General features: G+C 39.7%; 1 protein-coding gene across 1 annotated transcript; it reads right to left on the bottom strand.

The window, feature by feature from the left end:
* Positions 1 to 1,249: 1,249 nt before the first annotated feature.
* On the bottom strand, positions 1,250 to 5,496 carry LOC120427105 (E3 ubiquitin-protein ligase SHPRH). Its single transcript, XM_039591958.2, has 4 exons — positions 5,217 to 5,496; positions 2,606 to 5,164; positions 2,018 to 2,546; positions 1,250 to 1,955 (listed from the first exon to the last, which is right to left on the bottom strand). The coding sequence occupies exons 1-4, from the start codon at positions 5,374 to 5,376 to the stop codon at positions 1,370 to 1,372; spliced, it is 3,834 nt and encodes a 1,277-aa protein (XP_039447892.1). The 5' UTR covers positions 5,377 to 5,496; the 3' UTR covers positions 1,250 to 1,369.
* Between the last annotated feature and the right edge of the window lie 10,905 nt (positions 5,497 to 16,401).

Genomic DNA, 16,401 nt, shown 5'->3' with positions numbered 1-16,401 from the left:
TTTTATGCCTTCTAAAACATATCAAAAAATAAAAAAAATTAAAAATAGTGTTTTTTTGTAAATCAAGTTTTAGTGATAAAAAGTTAAATAAAAAAATCACCAAATTTTTTTTTACCGTGTATTATTTTTTCCAGTGTAGTCCGTATCCATACCTACAACTTTGCCGAAGACACCAAATCGATCAAAAAATTCCTTCAAAAGATACAGATTTTTGAATTTTCATACATCATTTTTGTATGGACAGCTGCCGAATTTGTATGGAAAATTATATGGACAAACTAATGATGCAAAATGGCTTCTTTGGGCATACCGAAGGCACCAAAAAAGTTTCAGCCGGATTAAAAAATACAAAAATTAAAATTGAAGAAAAAAGACCGATTTCGTAGAGAATTGCTCTTCTTTAATTAATAAAATTCCTATATTCTTAAATTTTTTAATTCTTCAAATCCAAAGTTTTTTTATTCGTAAATTCTTAAATATTTAATTTTTTAATTCTTAAAATCTTATATTCTTAAAATTCTTAAATTATTCCATATTTTATTTTAGAAATTCTAAAACTGTTATATTTTGAATGTTTTCAATTGTTAGATACATTCTTAAATGACGCCAGAAAATCAAACATTCTTAGAGTAAAATGTATGACTTAAAACAAATTCCTAAATTTTTTAACCATTAATTTTAGAATTTTGAAAATGTTTGATTAATCTTCTTATTTTTTTCTTGAAATTATACTTTCTTAGATTTTTTTAACTGTTGCATTATGAAATATTTGATTATTTTTTGTAATCCGAGCATTCACTTTTTTTTAATTTAAACATTTTTAATTTCTGTTTTCAATGTTTCTAAATCTTTGAATTTTTGATTGTTTAAATTCTAACGTTTTCAAATTTTAAAATTAGGTTTTTTTTAATTTTATTCTTTTGATTTTTGAACATCATATTGTTTTTAGTTTTTCAAGTTTTTAATTATGTTATTTTCAACTTTTTTTGGTTTACTAATATTTTTGAGATTAAATTTCTAAATTTCTGTTTTTTATTTCTCAATTTTTAAATAAACATCCATCTATTTAAAAGTTTTAGTTTTTTTCGACCGTTTCCTAAGCATTTTTTTATATGAAATTTTCCGTTCCTTACTGGCTCTGTATCTGAAGTATAGAAGGAGTAACCGAACGTCTCTTAGATGACGGAAAGGACTCACAATAAATTATTTTGAGGAAAAAAATAAAATATCAAAAATAATACAAGTAGACTTACTTACTTGCAGTCATTTATTTTTATAGTATTGAGAATTGAATACTTATTTTTGGATAAAACACAAATTGTTCATGTAAAATATTCGAACAACAAAAACGGAATGAACGACACAATTCTCACTCCGCAAACAGTTCAATCTGCTCGGGCTCCTCCAGCTGAAACAGCTGCTCCAGATGCTCCACCGTCACGTCCTTCGAGCTCCACCGCCCGGTCCGATCGGCCTGAACGGTTCGATGGATCGTCTCCTCGATCGTGTTCTGCACGATAAACCGATGCACGAAGGTTGGCTTGGTCTGGCCGATCCGATGTACCCGCCCAACGGCCTGCAACTCCTCGCCCGGGTTCAGGATGGGTTCGACGAGGAAGACGTGCGTCGCCTCCGTCAGGTTGAGCCCCTTGGAGCCGGCTTTGAGGGGGAGCAGGAGGCAGGTGATGCCGTTGGTGTAATCTTTGAACTCTTCGATGTGTTTGTAGAATTTGGCTGATTTGAGGCGGTAGGTGACGGAGTTGGTGTCGAGGGCTTGGGCCAGGTAGAAGAGGATCGGGTCCCAGTGGGAGAAGATGATGATTTTGACGTCGGGTTCGTCGAGTTTGAGCTGCAGGACGGTTTCGACGATTTTGAGGATCTTGTTGGAGTAGTTGCCGCGCACGTTGATGTCCTGCTTGGCGGGGAGGATTTGACCGCACGTTACGAAGTAGAGGCTGGAAGGGAGGTTGGTTTGAGAGGGTGTTTCATTTTTTGTGTGTTGAGTTGAAGAACTTACTCGGCTATTTGTTGCTTGTGGCGGCAGACGCCGCAGGTCACGTTGTTGCCCTGACTTCGAGCGATTCGAACGAGTTGCGGGGCGCAAACGATACAGAAATGGTGGCCACACTGCAGGACGGCGTACCTTTCCTCCGGTTGGCACTGGCAGATGGGACAGACATCGATCTCGGCGACGCTTCCCAAGTGCTGCAGATATTTGAGCGTTCCTTTGAGGCGTACGAATTCTCGCTCAGCGGTGACCTTCTGCACTTGAAGATCCTCGAACGTTTCGTGCACCTCGTAGTCGAGGATTTGCTGGATGGACTTTTTGCCGCCGGCTTGATCCAGGTCTTCCATGGTGATGACCTGGAGGCGCGATCGGCACATGTTCAGCTCGTCGAAGGCCGCCGCCGCGTAGTTGATTTCGACCCAATATTTGGAGTAATGCTTGAACTCGTCCTTGAGGGCTTCCAGGTAGGCTAGAAATAGGTTGCCCTCCTCGATGGTGGCCTTTTCCATGCGTTCCTTGCGGCAGCAAGCGTGAATTTCTGAAAAAGTTGAACGACATTAGAGGTTGATCAGTGTGGACGACTAGGTTTAAACTTACGCCTCACGATCACTTCCTGCACGGTCATCTGCCACGAGCCCTCGGTCGTGTTTGTCTCTTCGATAAAGTGCTTTTGGAAAATCATGCATTCGTACAAGTTCAGGGTTCGTTTGACCTGGCACAGCACGCAGGTCGGTCGCTCCTGCCTCTCGTCGTACGGCAAATCGGGCAGTTCTGGATCCAAATGACAGAGGAACGCAGTTCGGATGAGAGCCTCGATGCGACCACGAACTTCCGCCGGCCAAAGGTGTTTCGGCTTGAGGTTCTCCCTGAAGTACGCAATACTATCGAAAGCATCGACCAGCTCGTTCCGCTGCTCTTTCACCTCATCCAACCAAGTCGTCAGCTGGTAGTCCATACTCCGTAACCCGACAATGTCCTCCGCCATGCCGCTGTGATTTTTCACCTCGATGTTCAGCTTGAGCAGGAAGGCGGCCGTCCGAGCGGAGTTTCGATCCAACGAAAAGATCACATCCCGCCACCAATTCCCGTCGACTTTGTGATCGAGCTTGGCCGATATCTCGAAGACCTTTCCCGCTGCCGGCGCCAACTCGCGCTCCACGTTCTTCACAATGTTCGAGTACGTCTCGATGTACTTCCACTCGAGCTTGGCGCAGCGTTCCTCGTAGTCGCGCAGCTGCTTCCGGAACGCCTCTTCCTCGCCCACAAACCCGTTCATCTCCAGCACTTCGATCAGATTGTACAGGGCGTGAATTTGCAGCAGCGAATCGACGCTGATGGTGCCTTGGTAGTCATCGGCCCAGCGCAGGGCCGATTTGTACAGCTTGGCGGCCTGTTCGTACTCGCGTCGGATCACGTGCACGGCGGCCATCCCGTTGATGCTGGAGACGATCGTGCGGAGGGCGGATTTGCACTCCATTTCGTTGTTCATTACGAGGTGCTCGCGGAGTTCGTTGGGCGTGAGGAGCTTCTTGGTGGTCAGTTGGTCGGATTTGTGCAGGATCGACGGGATGACGCAATCTTGACGCAGCTTGCGAAGCGGTTCCATCAGCAAGTTTAACGTCTGAATCGTCATCCGGGCCATGCTGAGGTTTCGGCCCAAATAGGCGGCCTTTTCGCGGAACGCCGTCGCGCACTTGGCGTGCTCCGTGCGGTAGAAAAAGTTCTGCAAGTCGGACATGGTGATTTTGTGGAGAACCTCCGTTTGCGGCGGAATGCCTAGCTGATCGAGGACGGCTGCCTTGCAGGTTCGCCACATGATTCGGGACATGACGGCGAGCAGCGGCTGCGGATTTCCCTGCTGGTACTGGTAGTTGAGCTGCCGCCACAGTTGATAGTCGTTGTACGGCGAGTAGTCCAGGAAGTGTACCAACCCGTACAGATTGTCCATGCTCTTCTCGATGGGCGTTCCCGTGACGGTCCAGCGGTGAACCGCCGGCAGTGTTTTGACCATTTTGGTCGTCTGGTTGTGAATTCCTTCGACCATTTGAGCCTCGTCCAGGCAAACGCGCCACCAACGGACCAACGGCAACGGCGATACCGGACTGAGGAAGCGCTTGCCGTGGCGCGACGTTCTCGAATTGACCGCCGTGTAGTAAATCTCGGTCTGAAGCACGTTGTAATCCGTCAGCACCACGTCGTACTTTGCGAGGTCCGCCGGACTGATCCAACCACTTTCGGCGACTCCCTCGTAGATGAAGATCTTGAACGATGAGTCTGCGATGTGCTTCCGGATCTCCGACGCCCACTGCATCTTGATCGACACCGGGGACACGATGATTGTCGTGGAAGATTCCACCAACACCTCCGAACGCCAACACTCCGGGCAAATGTACCGACTCGGTTCCACCTCGCAGTTCTTCAACACACACTTCTTGTGCTGCCTCTGGCCACACTTTTGACAAGTGATCGTATCCTTCACGTTACTCCGGATGCAGATACATTTGAGCTCCTTTACAGCAACCGCAACTCCCGGACCCACTTCCTCCTCAAACTTTCGCTTCCTGTTCCGATTCAACAGCATCAACCCCAGCATCTCAACCGTTTTGCCCATGCCCATCTCGTCCGCCAAAATCCCACCCGGCGGTATCGCAATCTCCCCCGGAACCTCCGCAAGCACCTCAAAGCTATCCAAGTTCATGTAAAACTCCTCCCCCTCCACATTCAAACACCCCAACCGCGCATACTGCGCCGGCAGCACCTTCGGCACCGTCTCCCGGTCCAACATCCACCGGATCGCCCGCACCTGGTACGGCCTCAACGTCGGCCGCAAACTCCCGTGCGCCACATCCTCCGGAATCGACCCGTCCAAAACCTCCCCCTCGTGCCCAACCCGCAACCGCTCGTAAAACTCGTTCACCGGAAGCGGTTCCCCGTCCTCGGTCGGCTCGCGCAGCTGCAACTCGCCCATCCGCACAAAATCGCGCCGCTCCACCTCCCGAAAGAACAGCGCAACCATTCGCTGCCGCTGCATCCGACAGCCAAAATCACCCAACTCTTCTGGCCGCAGGAACCGCATGAAAAGCGACAGAAACACCGACGCCTCGTCGGAGGCATCCGTGCGCCAGCGCAGCGAGTACTCCGGAAGGCGTTTCACATCTGAAAAAAACGAATTTTAACCAACTTCCACCAACAAACTAAAAATTCTCACCCCTTAGCAGTGCCGGAACCTGGTGCATGACGAAGCCGCGCTCGAAAATCAGCCGGTAAAAGCGCTTCTCGTGGCGGAACACCCCCTTCGACTTGGGGTCGGTGTCCTCCGGTAGCAGCAGGCCAATGTCCGCCAGGCAGAACTCGAGCGCGCCCGCCATGGTTCGCTAGTTGTGGAACGTTCTGACAGGAATCTACTGCATTTTTTTCCACTCGGAATCGAAGCAATCTGCGAGTTTTTTCTGGGAATTTCAACACGGAACGAAAATCGACAGCACGCAAAGCCGACATTAGTCTTTTAAGACTTAAAATTAGGCTTTATCGAACCTAACCGTGTTAAGTCTTTTTAAGCCTAATGATGGGTTAGTCTTTAAAAGACTAGTTTCGTTTTAGTACTAAAAAGGCTAAATTTTAGGCTTAATGTTATCGTCAAAAAGCCTAAATTTTAGTCTTTTTCGAGAATGCGAGGGGATCAGAGCGGACATAATCCAAGATGGCGGAACCTGATTAAGACTTATTTTTAGGCCTAAAAAGACTTTTTTATAGGATTAAAAGACTAATTTTTAGGCTTTTGCAGGGAATGGGAAGGGATCAAAGCGGACATAATCCAAGATGGCGGAACTTGATTAAGACTTATTTTTAGGCCTAAAAAGACTTATTTATAGGTTTAAAAGACTAATTTTTAGGCTTTTGCAGGGAATGGGAAGGGATCAAAGCGGACATAATCCAAGATGGCGGAACTTGATTAAGACTTATTTTTAGGCCTAAAAAGACTTATTTATAGGTTTAAAAGACTAATTTTTAGGCTTTTGCAGGGAATGGGAAGGGATCAAAGCGGACATAATCCAAGATGGCGGAACTTGATTAAGACTTATTTTTAGGCCTAAAAAGACTTTTTTATAGGTTTAAAAGACTAATTTTTAGGCTTTTGCAGGGAATGGGAAGGGATCAAAGCGGACATAATCCAAGATGGCGGAACTTGATTAAGACTTATGTTTAGGCCTAAAAAGACTTATGTATAGGTTTAAAAGACTAATTCTTAGGCTTTTGCAGGGAATTGGAGGGGATCAAAGCGGACGTAATCCAAGATGGCGGAACTTGATTAAGACTTATTTTTAGGCCTAAAAAGACTTATTTATAGGTTTAAAAGACTAATTCTTAGGCTTTTGCAGGAAATGGGAGGGGTCAAAGCGGACATAATCCAAGATGGCGGAACTTGATTAAGACTTATTTTTAGGCCTAAAAAGACTTATTTATAGGTTTAAAAGACTAATTTTTAGGCTTTTGCAGGGAATGGGAAGGGATCAAAGCGGACATAATCCAAGATGGCGGAACTTGATTAAGACTTATTTTTAGGCCTAAAAAGACTTATTTATAGGTTTAAAAGACTAATTTTTAGGCTTTTGCAGGGAATGGGAAGGGATCAAAGCGGACATAATCCAAAATTACGGAACTTGATTAAACTAATTTTATGCCTGAAAAGCCTAGGGGATCAAAATGGCGGGAACAAAGGGTAGAAAATAAAATATTGTTATATATTATTTAAATATTTATAAAAATGTTTTTATTCGGTAATTTCGCAATACAACAGATTCATGGATGCGTTCAGCTATGACCTGAAAATAAAAAGAAATTAAAGAATTAAAGAATTAAAAAAATAAAGAATTAAAGAATTAAAGAATTAAAGAATTAAAGAATTAAAAAATTAAATAATTAAAGAATTAAAGAACTTAAGAATTTAAGAATTTAAGAATTTAAGAATTTGAGAATTTAAGAATTTAAGAATTTAAGAATTTAAGAATTTAAGAACTTAAGAATTTAAGAATTTAAGAATTTAAGAATTAAGAATTTAAGAATTTAAGAATTTCAGAATTTCAGAATTTCAGAATTTCAGAATTTAAGAATTTAAGAATTTAAGAATTTAAGAATTTAAGAATTTAAGAATTTAAGAATTTAAGAATTTAAGAATTTAAGAATTTAAGAATTTAAGAATTTAAGAATTTAAGAATTTAAGAATTTAAGAATTTAAGAACTTAAGAATTTAAGAATTTAAGAATTTAAGAATTTAAGAATTTAAGAATTTAAGAATTTAAGAATTTAAGAATTTAAGAATTTAAGAATTTAAGAATTTAAGAATTTAAGAATTTAAGAATTTAAGAATTTAAGAATTTAAGAATTTAAGAATTTAAGAATTTAAGAATTTAAGAATTTAAGAATTTAAGAATTTAAGAATTTAAGAATTTAAGAATTTAAGAATTTAAGAATTTAAGAATTTAAGAATTTAAGAATTTAAGAATTTAAGAATTTAAGAATTTAAGAATTTAAGAATTTAAGAATTTAAGAATTTAAGAATTTAAGAATTTAAGAATTTAAGAATTTAAGAATTTAAGAATTTAAGAATTTAAGAATTTAAGAATTTAAGAATTTAAGAATTTAAGAATTTAAGAATTTAAGAATTTAAGAATTTAAGAATTTAAGAATTTAAGAATTTAAGAATTTAAGAATTTAAGAATTTAAGAATTTAAGAATTTAAGAATTTAAGAATTTAAGAATTTAAGAATTTAAGAATTTAAGAATTTAAGAATTTAAGAATTTAAGAATTTAAGAATTTAAGAATTTAAGAATTTAAGAATTTAAGAATTTAAGAATTTAAGAATTTAAGAATTTAAGAATTTAAGAATTTAAGAATTTAAGAATTTAAGAATTTAAGAATTTAAGAATTTAAGAATTTAAGAATTTAAGAATTTAAGAATTTAAGAATTTAAGAATTTAAGAATTTAAGAATTTAAGAATTTAAGAATTTAAGAATTTAAGAATTTAAGAATTTAAGAATTTAAGAATTTAAGAATTTAAGAATTTAAGAATTTAAGAATTTAAGAATTTAAGAATTTAAGAATTTAAGAATTTAAGAATTTAAGAATTTAAGAATTTAAGAATTTAAGAATTTAAGAATTTAAGAATTTAAGAATTTAAGAATTTAAGAATTTAAGAATTTAAGAATTTAAGAATTTAAGAATTTAAGAATTTAAGAATTTAAGAATTTAAGAATTTAAGAATTTAAGAATTTAAGAATTTAAGAATTTAAGAATTTAAGAATTTAAGAATTTAAGAATTTAAGAATTTAAGAATTTAAGAATTTAAGAATTTAAGAATTTAAGAATTTAAGAATTTAAGAATTTAAGAATTTAAGAATTTAAGAATTTAAGAATTTAAGAATTTAAGAATTTAAGAATTTAAGAATTTAAGAATTTAAGAATTTAAGAATTTAAGAATTTAAGAATTTAAGAATTTAAGAATTTAAGAATTTAAGAATTTAAGAATTTAAGAATTTAAGAATTTAAGAATTTAAGAATTTAAGAATTTAAGAATTTAAGAATTTAAGAATTTAAGAATTTAAGAATTTAAGAATTTAAGAATTTAAGAATTTAAGAATTTAAGAATTTAAGAATTTAAGAATTTAAGAATTTAAGAATTTAAGAATTTAAGAATTTAAGAATTTCAGAATTTCAGAATTTAAGAATTTAAGAATTTAAGAATTTAAGAATTTAAGAATTTAAGAATTTAAGAATTTAAGAATTTAAGAATTTAAGAATTTAAGAATTTAAGAATTTAAGAATTTAAGAATTTAAGAATTTAAGAATTTAAGAATTTAAGAATTTAAGAATTTAAGAATTTAAGAATTTAACCCTTAGAGTACCACGTGGAAGTTTAATATTCAAAAAGTCATATCTCGGCCCCAATTCAACCAATTTGATTCGTTTTGGAATCGTTGGATCGGCCAACTTCCAGGGAACACAGTGCTCTATGAAGAAATCCGATCCGAGTCCTTTGGCCGGAGATATTCCGGAATTCCGTGGACCAGATCGGGTCCAGGGTAGCCAGGTTATTTTTCTTTCTACAATAATTATTCAAAAAGTTGTAAATAAGTAAACTTTTATAGTTTTTTATTCATCATAAGTCACAGGAAGGTCATTCCAAAGCATTGGAGCAATTCTGAATAGGATGGACACTTTGTCAATCACCCGGAACCGGTTCCTGGTTCCCGGTTCCAATCCGTAGGTATGGCCAACATACTACTTTTGGCGAAATGGGGCATGCGACATGTCAAAGTTCATGAAATTGTGCCACGAGTCCATATTAGTCCAAACAAAGTCAATCTGACCCCATGAGGCCACCTGGAACCGGTTCTGGGTTCCCGGTTCCAATCCGTAGGTATGGCCAACATACAATTTTTGGCGAAATGGAGCATGCGACATGTCAAAGTTCATGAAATTGTGCCACGAGTCCATATTAGTCCATACAAAGTCAATCTGACCCCATGTGGCCAACCGGAACCGGTTCCGGGTTCCCGGTTCCAATCTGTAGGTATGGCCAACATACTACTTTTGGCGAAATGGGTCATGCTATATGTCAAAGTTCATGAAATTGTGCCACGAGTCCATATTAGTCCATACAAAGTCAATCTGACCCCATGAGGCCACCTGGAACCGGTTCCGGGTTCCCGGTTCCAATCCGTAGGTATGGCCAACATACCACTTTTGGCGAAATTGGGCATGCGACATGTCAAAGTTCATGAAATTGTGCCACGAGTCCATATTAGTCCATACAAAGTCAATCTGACCCCATGAGGCCACCTGGAACCGGTTCCGGGTTCCCGGTTCCAATCCGTAGGTATGGCCAACATACTACTTTTGGCGAAATGGGGCATGCGACATGTCAAAGTTCATGAAATTGTGCCACGAGTCCATATTAGCCCATACAAAGTCAATCTGACCCCATGTGGCCAACCAGAACCGGTTCTGGGTTCCCGGTTCCAATCCGTAGGTATGGCCAACATACTATTTTTGGCGAAATGGAGCATGCGACATGTCAAAGTTCATGAAATTGTGCCACGAGTCCATATTAGTCCATACAAAGTCAATCTGACCCCATGTGGCCACCTGGAACCGGTTCCGGGTTCCCGGTTCCAATCCGTAGGTATGGCCAACATACTACTTTTGGCGAAATGGGGCATGCGACATGTCAAAGTTCATGAAATTGTGCCACGAGTCCATATTAGTCCAAACAAAGTCAATCTGACCCCATGAGGCCACCTGGAACCGGTTCTGGGTTCCCGGTTCCAATCCGTAGGTATGGCCAACATACTATTTTTGGCGAAATGGAGCATGCGACATGTCAAAGTTCATGAAATTGTGCCACGAGTCCATATTAGTCCATACAAAGTCAATCTGACCCCATGTGGCCAACCGGAACCGGTTCCGGGTTCCCGGTTCCAATCTGTAGGTATGGCCAACATACTACTTTTGGCGAAATGGGTCATGCTATATGTCAAAGTTCATGAAATTGTGCCACGAGTCCATATTAGTCCATACAAAGTCAATCTGACCCCATGAGGCCACCTGGAACCGGTTCCGGGTTCCCGGTTCCAATCCGTAGGTATGGCCAACATACTACTTTTGGCGAAATGGGTCATGCGACATGTCAAAGTTCATGAAATTGTGCCACGAGTCCATATTAGTCCATACAAAGTCAATCTGACCCCATGAGGCCACCTGGAACCGGTTCAGGATTCCCGGTTCCAATTCGTAGGTATGGTGACTGAGGTGGCGGTTTGGAAGCCCTCGTTCTCATCACTACAAACAGGACCAGGGTGACCCGGTAAAGCAGGAGAAGTTGGGTGAGCCGGCGATACAGTTGCACATTGCTAAACACATTGCCCATCTACAAAATGTGACAGGTCATTTTTCGACGTGTGACGTTACACGTGCAAGTGTAGTAGTGAAAAAGAGATTCCGCAGAATAATCAAGATGATGATTTTTTGAAATTCCATCTTTCGTGCGTGAGAGAAGAGAGCCATGGTCCCTTCCGATTTTTTCTCTAGATGAGCGTCAACAAATTTCTTTGGCGATGAATCTTTCATCGCTGGAAACGAATCATACTAAAATTTCATTTATTTTTTGGAGAAACCCTGTTTACTGCCCATGTTCGCATAAATGTCCCATATGCAAAAACAGCAAGCTGAGAAAAACGCATTTGAAGTTTGTCCCATACATAAGCCTATGTGTAAAGTTTTCGCGAAAAAACTGGATTTCCTCCAGATTTCTAGAACAAAGTACTGGATGTTATAGGCTTTTTGGAAAGAGCTCATGATTTTGAACCAAACTACATCAATAACTCAAAAACGATGAAAATGCATATGGGACATTTATGCGATCAGGGGCAGTTTAGTTCTCTCAAAACAATATTAGAAAAAAACACATTTTGATTATTTTTTGAAACTGTGACTCTTGCTAGGACTCTTTGAACCTTTACATAAAAACATATACAATTGTAATGTTATATAAAATGTTACAATTTAGATCACGCCCCCACTTTTGTAATTTTTACTAACGACGCTCATGAATAATGACGAAGCTGTCAACGACAACGGCACGCAGCCAAGTTGCCGCCAAAAAGTTTTCAAACGACAGGAAGCGTGTCAGCGTAAACGGTTGCTGCTGTAAATTATAGTTGAAAGAAGTAATTTTTTTGTGATCAAGTTTTGTGATGTGGTGCAAGAATGTCCGGAATGGACGACAGTTTTAGCGAGTACGAAGAGGAGGAACAATCGGACGATGAACCTATGCCAGAGGAAGAAGATGGATCGGATCATGAGACGATTTCGGACTTGGACTCAGACTCAGACGAATCCTCGATCGAAGAACCGGATTGGTTAGTATCATTGAAAATATTGAGCAACATAAACAGCATAAAGCATTGTCGTCACAGCACTAAAATTAAGTTCGTATCTTTTTTGTTACACCAAAATTCGGTTACACAACGGATGCCCAGTCACGACGTTCTAGCAGGATTCTAGCAGAGTTCTTACAGAGCTGGATATTCTTACAGCATTCTAGCAGAAATGTTCCACCGTTCTAGCAGGATTCTGACAGAACCAGCTCTGCTAGAATATTTCGTGACTGGGTGCCCAAGTTATTCGTCGAACAAAGTTTATCATTTGCGTAACGTCAAACCAGCAAAAAATTACTGCCGGATTTTCTCCGGCTCTCTTCCGGATCTTACGTTACGTGTATAAGGAGTGTGAGGGGTAGCTCACGTGTTACATTTGTTACGATGGGGGTAGTGGGAAAAGGGGTCAAAAATCCTAAATTTTGCGTTTCGTAATAAAAGAACGCTTCCTAATTGGTTATTATTTTCTACGTTTACTAAACATTTTAGCGAACGAGATGGTCATTTCTGCGGCAAGGATGGGACCAAATGGTCTAAATCTCCGCCGGAAGGAAGAGAACCGCCGGGTTCCTTCGATTACACCAATGCTGGCCTCACGGATCGATCTAAGCTGCTCAAAACTGCTGCCGAGTCATTTTATCTGTTTCTTTCGATAGAAAACATAGCAAAGATGGTACTCTACACCAACCTTTATGGCACCGACTACACACAGAGACTTGGGCGGAAAAAGCCATGGAAGCCAGTAACCGCTAATGAAATGAAGGCTTTCATCGGACTGCTCATCGCGGCTGGTAGAAACGGCCAGAACCACACAAGTACAAAAAAGCTCTGGTCGTCCAACGAGTTTTGGACGCCTCCATTCTACAAAACCGTGATGAGTAGAACGCGCTTCGAGGAAATCTTCGTATGTTGGAGATTCGACGACAAATCCACTAGAAAGGAAAGATTTCTACGATCAGGCGACAAGTTGGAAGCTGTCCGGGAAATCTACGACGACATCGTGCAGGCCTGCGTCGAGAATTATATGCCGGGTGAAAATCTCACAGTTGACGAGCGGCTGGCCCTGTTCAAAGGTACTTTTTATATAAAATCACTGAATCATTTATCTTCAAAAAAACTTTTCACTGATCATTTTTCCTCAGGACTTTGTCCTTTCCGTGTGTACATGCGAGACAAGCCGGGTAAATTTGGAGTTAAGGTGTGGTGCTGTTCCTGTTGCGAAACTCACTACATTACTAACTTCCAAATTTACACCGGAAAAAGTGGAAACAAGCCAGAGAAAAACCAAGGTAAACGGGTGGTTTCCGAACTGGTAGAATTTTTCACCGGAAAATGGCGGGAAGTGACAAGCGACAATTTCTTCACTAGCAGTTTGCTGGCTGAAGATTTATGGAGCAAGAAAACCGCTTTCACCGGTACAGTTCGCGCCAACAAGGCGATTATCCCTCCTCAGTTCCTGGAGAAGAAAAACAGGGAAAGCGCGTTTATGAGAGGGTACAACGGACAGAGCGTGCTGGTGTCAAACTTAGAGAAGAACAAGAAGAAACCCGTGCTGATCCTGACTACAAACCAGGCCGTCGAAGGTGCGCCTGTCTCGGGTGACGAAAAACCTCCAGTGGTCTTGCACTACAATAAAACTAAAGGAGCGGTAGACACTGGCGACTATATCACCCGACACCATTCGCTGGCCAGGAAAACGCGCTGCTGGACAAAAAAGATCATCATGGAAATGATCAGCATCTCCACTCTAAACGGCAGCGTCCTGTTTTCGAAGAAATACCCGTGGTTTAGCAAGAGAAACACTGGCTGGAGAGGAGAGTACCTCGAGCTGTTGGCAAACGAGCTGGTGAAGGATCATGTAGGTGACCGGCTCCAAAATGGCAAGCGTTTGCCAAAAGCCATAAGGGGCGTGATGGAACGGTTCCTGGGCCAAGCCTTCCACCCGTATCTGGAGTACGACGCAAAGCTTTGCAAATATTGCAACATCAAAGTTGGAACGGCAACCTGCTGCCATTGCTCGTTGTACTACTGCAAACTGCACTCTAAAGAGGTTAGCTTGACGGTTTGCAGGAAGTGCAAGAGCTCGGCCAAAGTCGTTGAAGATTACATTGTGAAATCGGCAACGCGAAAGCATTGTCAGATGTGTGCAAAACGGAATTCGACGCAGCAAAAGTGCGCTTGTTGTGGCAAAATGACTTGCGGCAGCTGTGCGATCCCAAAAGTGTTTGTGGTTTGTGCCAATATTTTTGGTAAGATCTGAGCCATCGGAAATAAAGTGAGTAATCAGTAATGTAACCGAATCTATTTATTTCTTGAAACGAAAGTAATATAAGTCACATAATGAAAAAACTAAAACATGTTGCAGTTACAACGCAGGAATAGATCCGACTTACCATACTCTGTCAGATATTGTCTCTTGACATAATTCCATAAACTTTGACATATCGCATAGCTAATTTCGCCTAAAATTTTTTCCAGATTTGAACCGGGAACCCGGAACCAGTCATGGTAACATGGGGTCAGATTGACTTTGTATGGGCTAATATGGACTCGTGGCACAATTTCATGAACTTTGACATGTCGCATGCCCCATTTCGCCAAAAGTAGTATGTTGGCCATACCTACGGATTGGAACCGGGAACCCGGAACCGGTTCCAGGTGGCCTCATGGGGTCAGATTGACTTTGTTTGGACTAATATGGACTCGTGGCACAATTTCATGAACTTTGTCATGTCGCATGACCCATTTCGCCAAAAGTAGTATGTTGGCCATACCTACGGATTGGAACCGGGAACCCGGAACCGGTTCCAGGTGGCCTCATGGGGTCAGATTGACTTTGTTTGGACTAATATGGACTCGTGGCACAATTTCATGAACTTTGTCATGTCGCATGACCCATTTCGCCAAAAGTAGTATGTTGGCCATACCTACGGATTGGAACCGGGAACCCGGAAGCGGTTCCAGGTGGCCTCATGGGGTCAGATTGACTTTGTATGGGCTAATATGGACTCGTGGCACAATTTCATGAACTTTGACATGTCGCATGCTCCATTTCGCCAAAAATAGTATGTTGGCCATACCTACGGATTGGAACCGGGAACCCGGAACCGGTTCCGGTTGGCCACATGGGGTCAGATTGACTTTGTATGGACTAATATGGACTCGTGGCACAATTTCATGAACTTTGACATGTCGCATGCCCAATTTCGCCAAAAGTGGTATGTTGGCCATACCTACGGATTGGAACCGGGAACCCGGAACCGGTTCTGGTTGGCCACATGGGGTCAGATTGACTTTGTATGGGCTAATATGGACTCGTGGCACAATTTCATGAACTTTGACATGTCGCATGCCCCATTTCGCCAAAAGTAGTATGTTGGCCATACCTACGGATTGGAACCGGGAACCCGGAACCGGTTCCGGGTGATTGACAAAGTGTCCATCCTATTCAGAATTGCTCCAATGCTTTGGAATGACCTTCCTGTGACTTATGATGAATAAAAAACTATAAAAGTTTACTTATTTACAACTTTTTGAATAATTATTGTAGAAAGAAAAATAACCTGGCTACCCTGGACCCGATCTGGTCCACGGAATTCCGGAATATCTCCGGCCAAAGGACTCGGATCGGATTTCTTCATAGAGCACCGTGTTCCCTGGAAGTTGGCCGATCCAACGATTCCAAAACGAATCAAATTGGTTGAATTGGGGCCGAGATATGATTTTTTGAATATTAAACTTCCACGTGGTACTTTAAGGGTTAAGAATTTAAGAATTTAAGAATTTAAGAATTTAAGAATTTAAGAATTTAAGAATTTAAGAATTTAAGAATTTAAGAATTTAAGAATTTAAGAATTTAAGAATTTAAGAATTTAAGAATTTAAGAATTTAAGAATTTAAGAATTTAAGAATTTAAGAATTTAAGAATTTAAGAATTTAAGAATTTAAGAATTTAAGAATTTAAGAATTTAAGAACTTAAGAATTCTTTAAATTTTTGAATTTTTGAATTATTGAATTTTTAAATTTTTTTTTTAAATTTGAATTTCAGAATTTTTAATTATAGAATTTTTAATTTTAGAATTTTTGAAATTTTTGAAATTTTGTATTTTTAAATTTTGAATCTTTAAATTTTTGAATTTTTGAATTTTTAAATTTTTAAATTTTTAAATTTTCAAATTTTCAAATTTTTAAATTTTTTAATTTTTGAATTTTTGAATTTTTGAATTTTTAAATTTTTGAATTTTTGAATTTTTGAATTTTTGAATTTTTGAATTTTTGAATTTTTGAATTTTAGAATTTTTGAATTTTTGAATTTTTAAATTTTTAAATTTTTGAATTTTAGAATTTTAGAATTTTTGAATTTTAGAATTTTTGAATTTTTGAATTTTTGAATTTTTGAATTTTTGAATTTTTGAATTTTAGAATTTTTGAATTTTAGAATTTTAGAATTTTAGA

This window comes from Culex pipiens, chromosome 3 (genome assembly GCF_016801865.2).
Source record: "Culex pipiens pallens isolate TS chromosome 3, TS_CPP_V2, whole genome shotgun sequence".
Classification (NCBI taxonomy): Eukaryota; Metazoa; Arthropoda; class Insecta; order Diptera; family Culicidae; genus Culex; species Culex pipiens.
The sequence above is the reverse complement of the archived record's forward strand: the minus strand, read 5'-3'. Positions and strand labels throughout refer to the sequence as shown.

What these genes read in the sequence shown, in the direction of transcription:
- LOC120427105 (XM_039591958.2), bottom strand. Translation starts at nt 5,376, where the DNA reads ATGGCGGGCGCGCTCGAGTTCTGCCTGGCGGACATTGGCCTGCTGCTA. An exon ending in GCAGGAAGTGATCGTGAGGC is followed by an intron (nt 2,547 to 2,605) that starts GTAAGTTTAAAC and finishes CAACTTTTTCAG; the next exon opens with AAATTCACGCTTGCTGCCGC. An exon ending in CACAAGCAACAAATAGCCGA is followed by an intron (nt 1,956 to 2,017) that starts GTAAGTTCTTCA and finishes CCTCCCTTCCAG; the next exon opens with CCTCTACTTCGTAACGTGCG.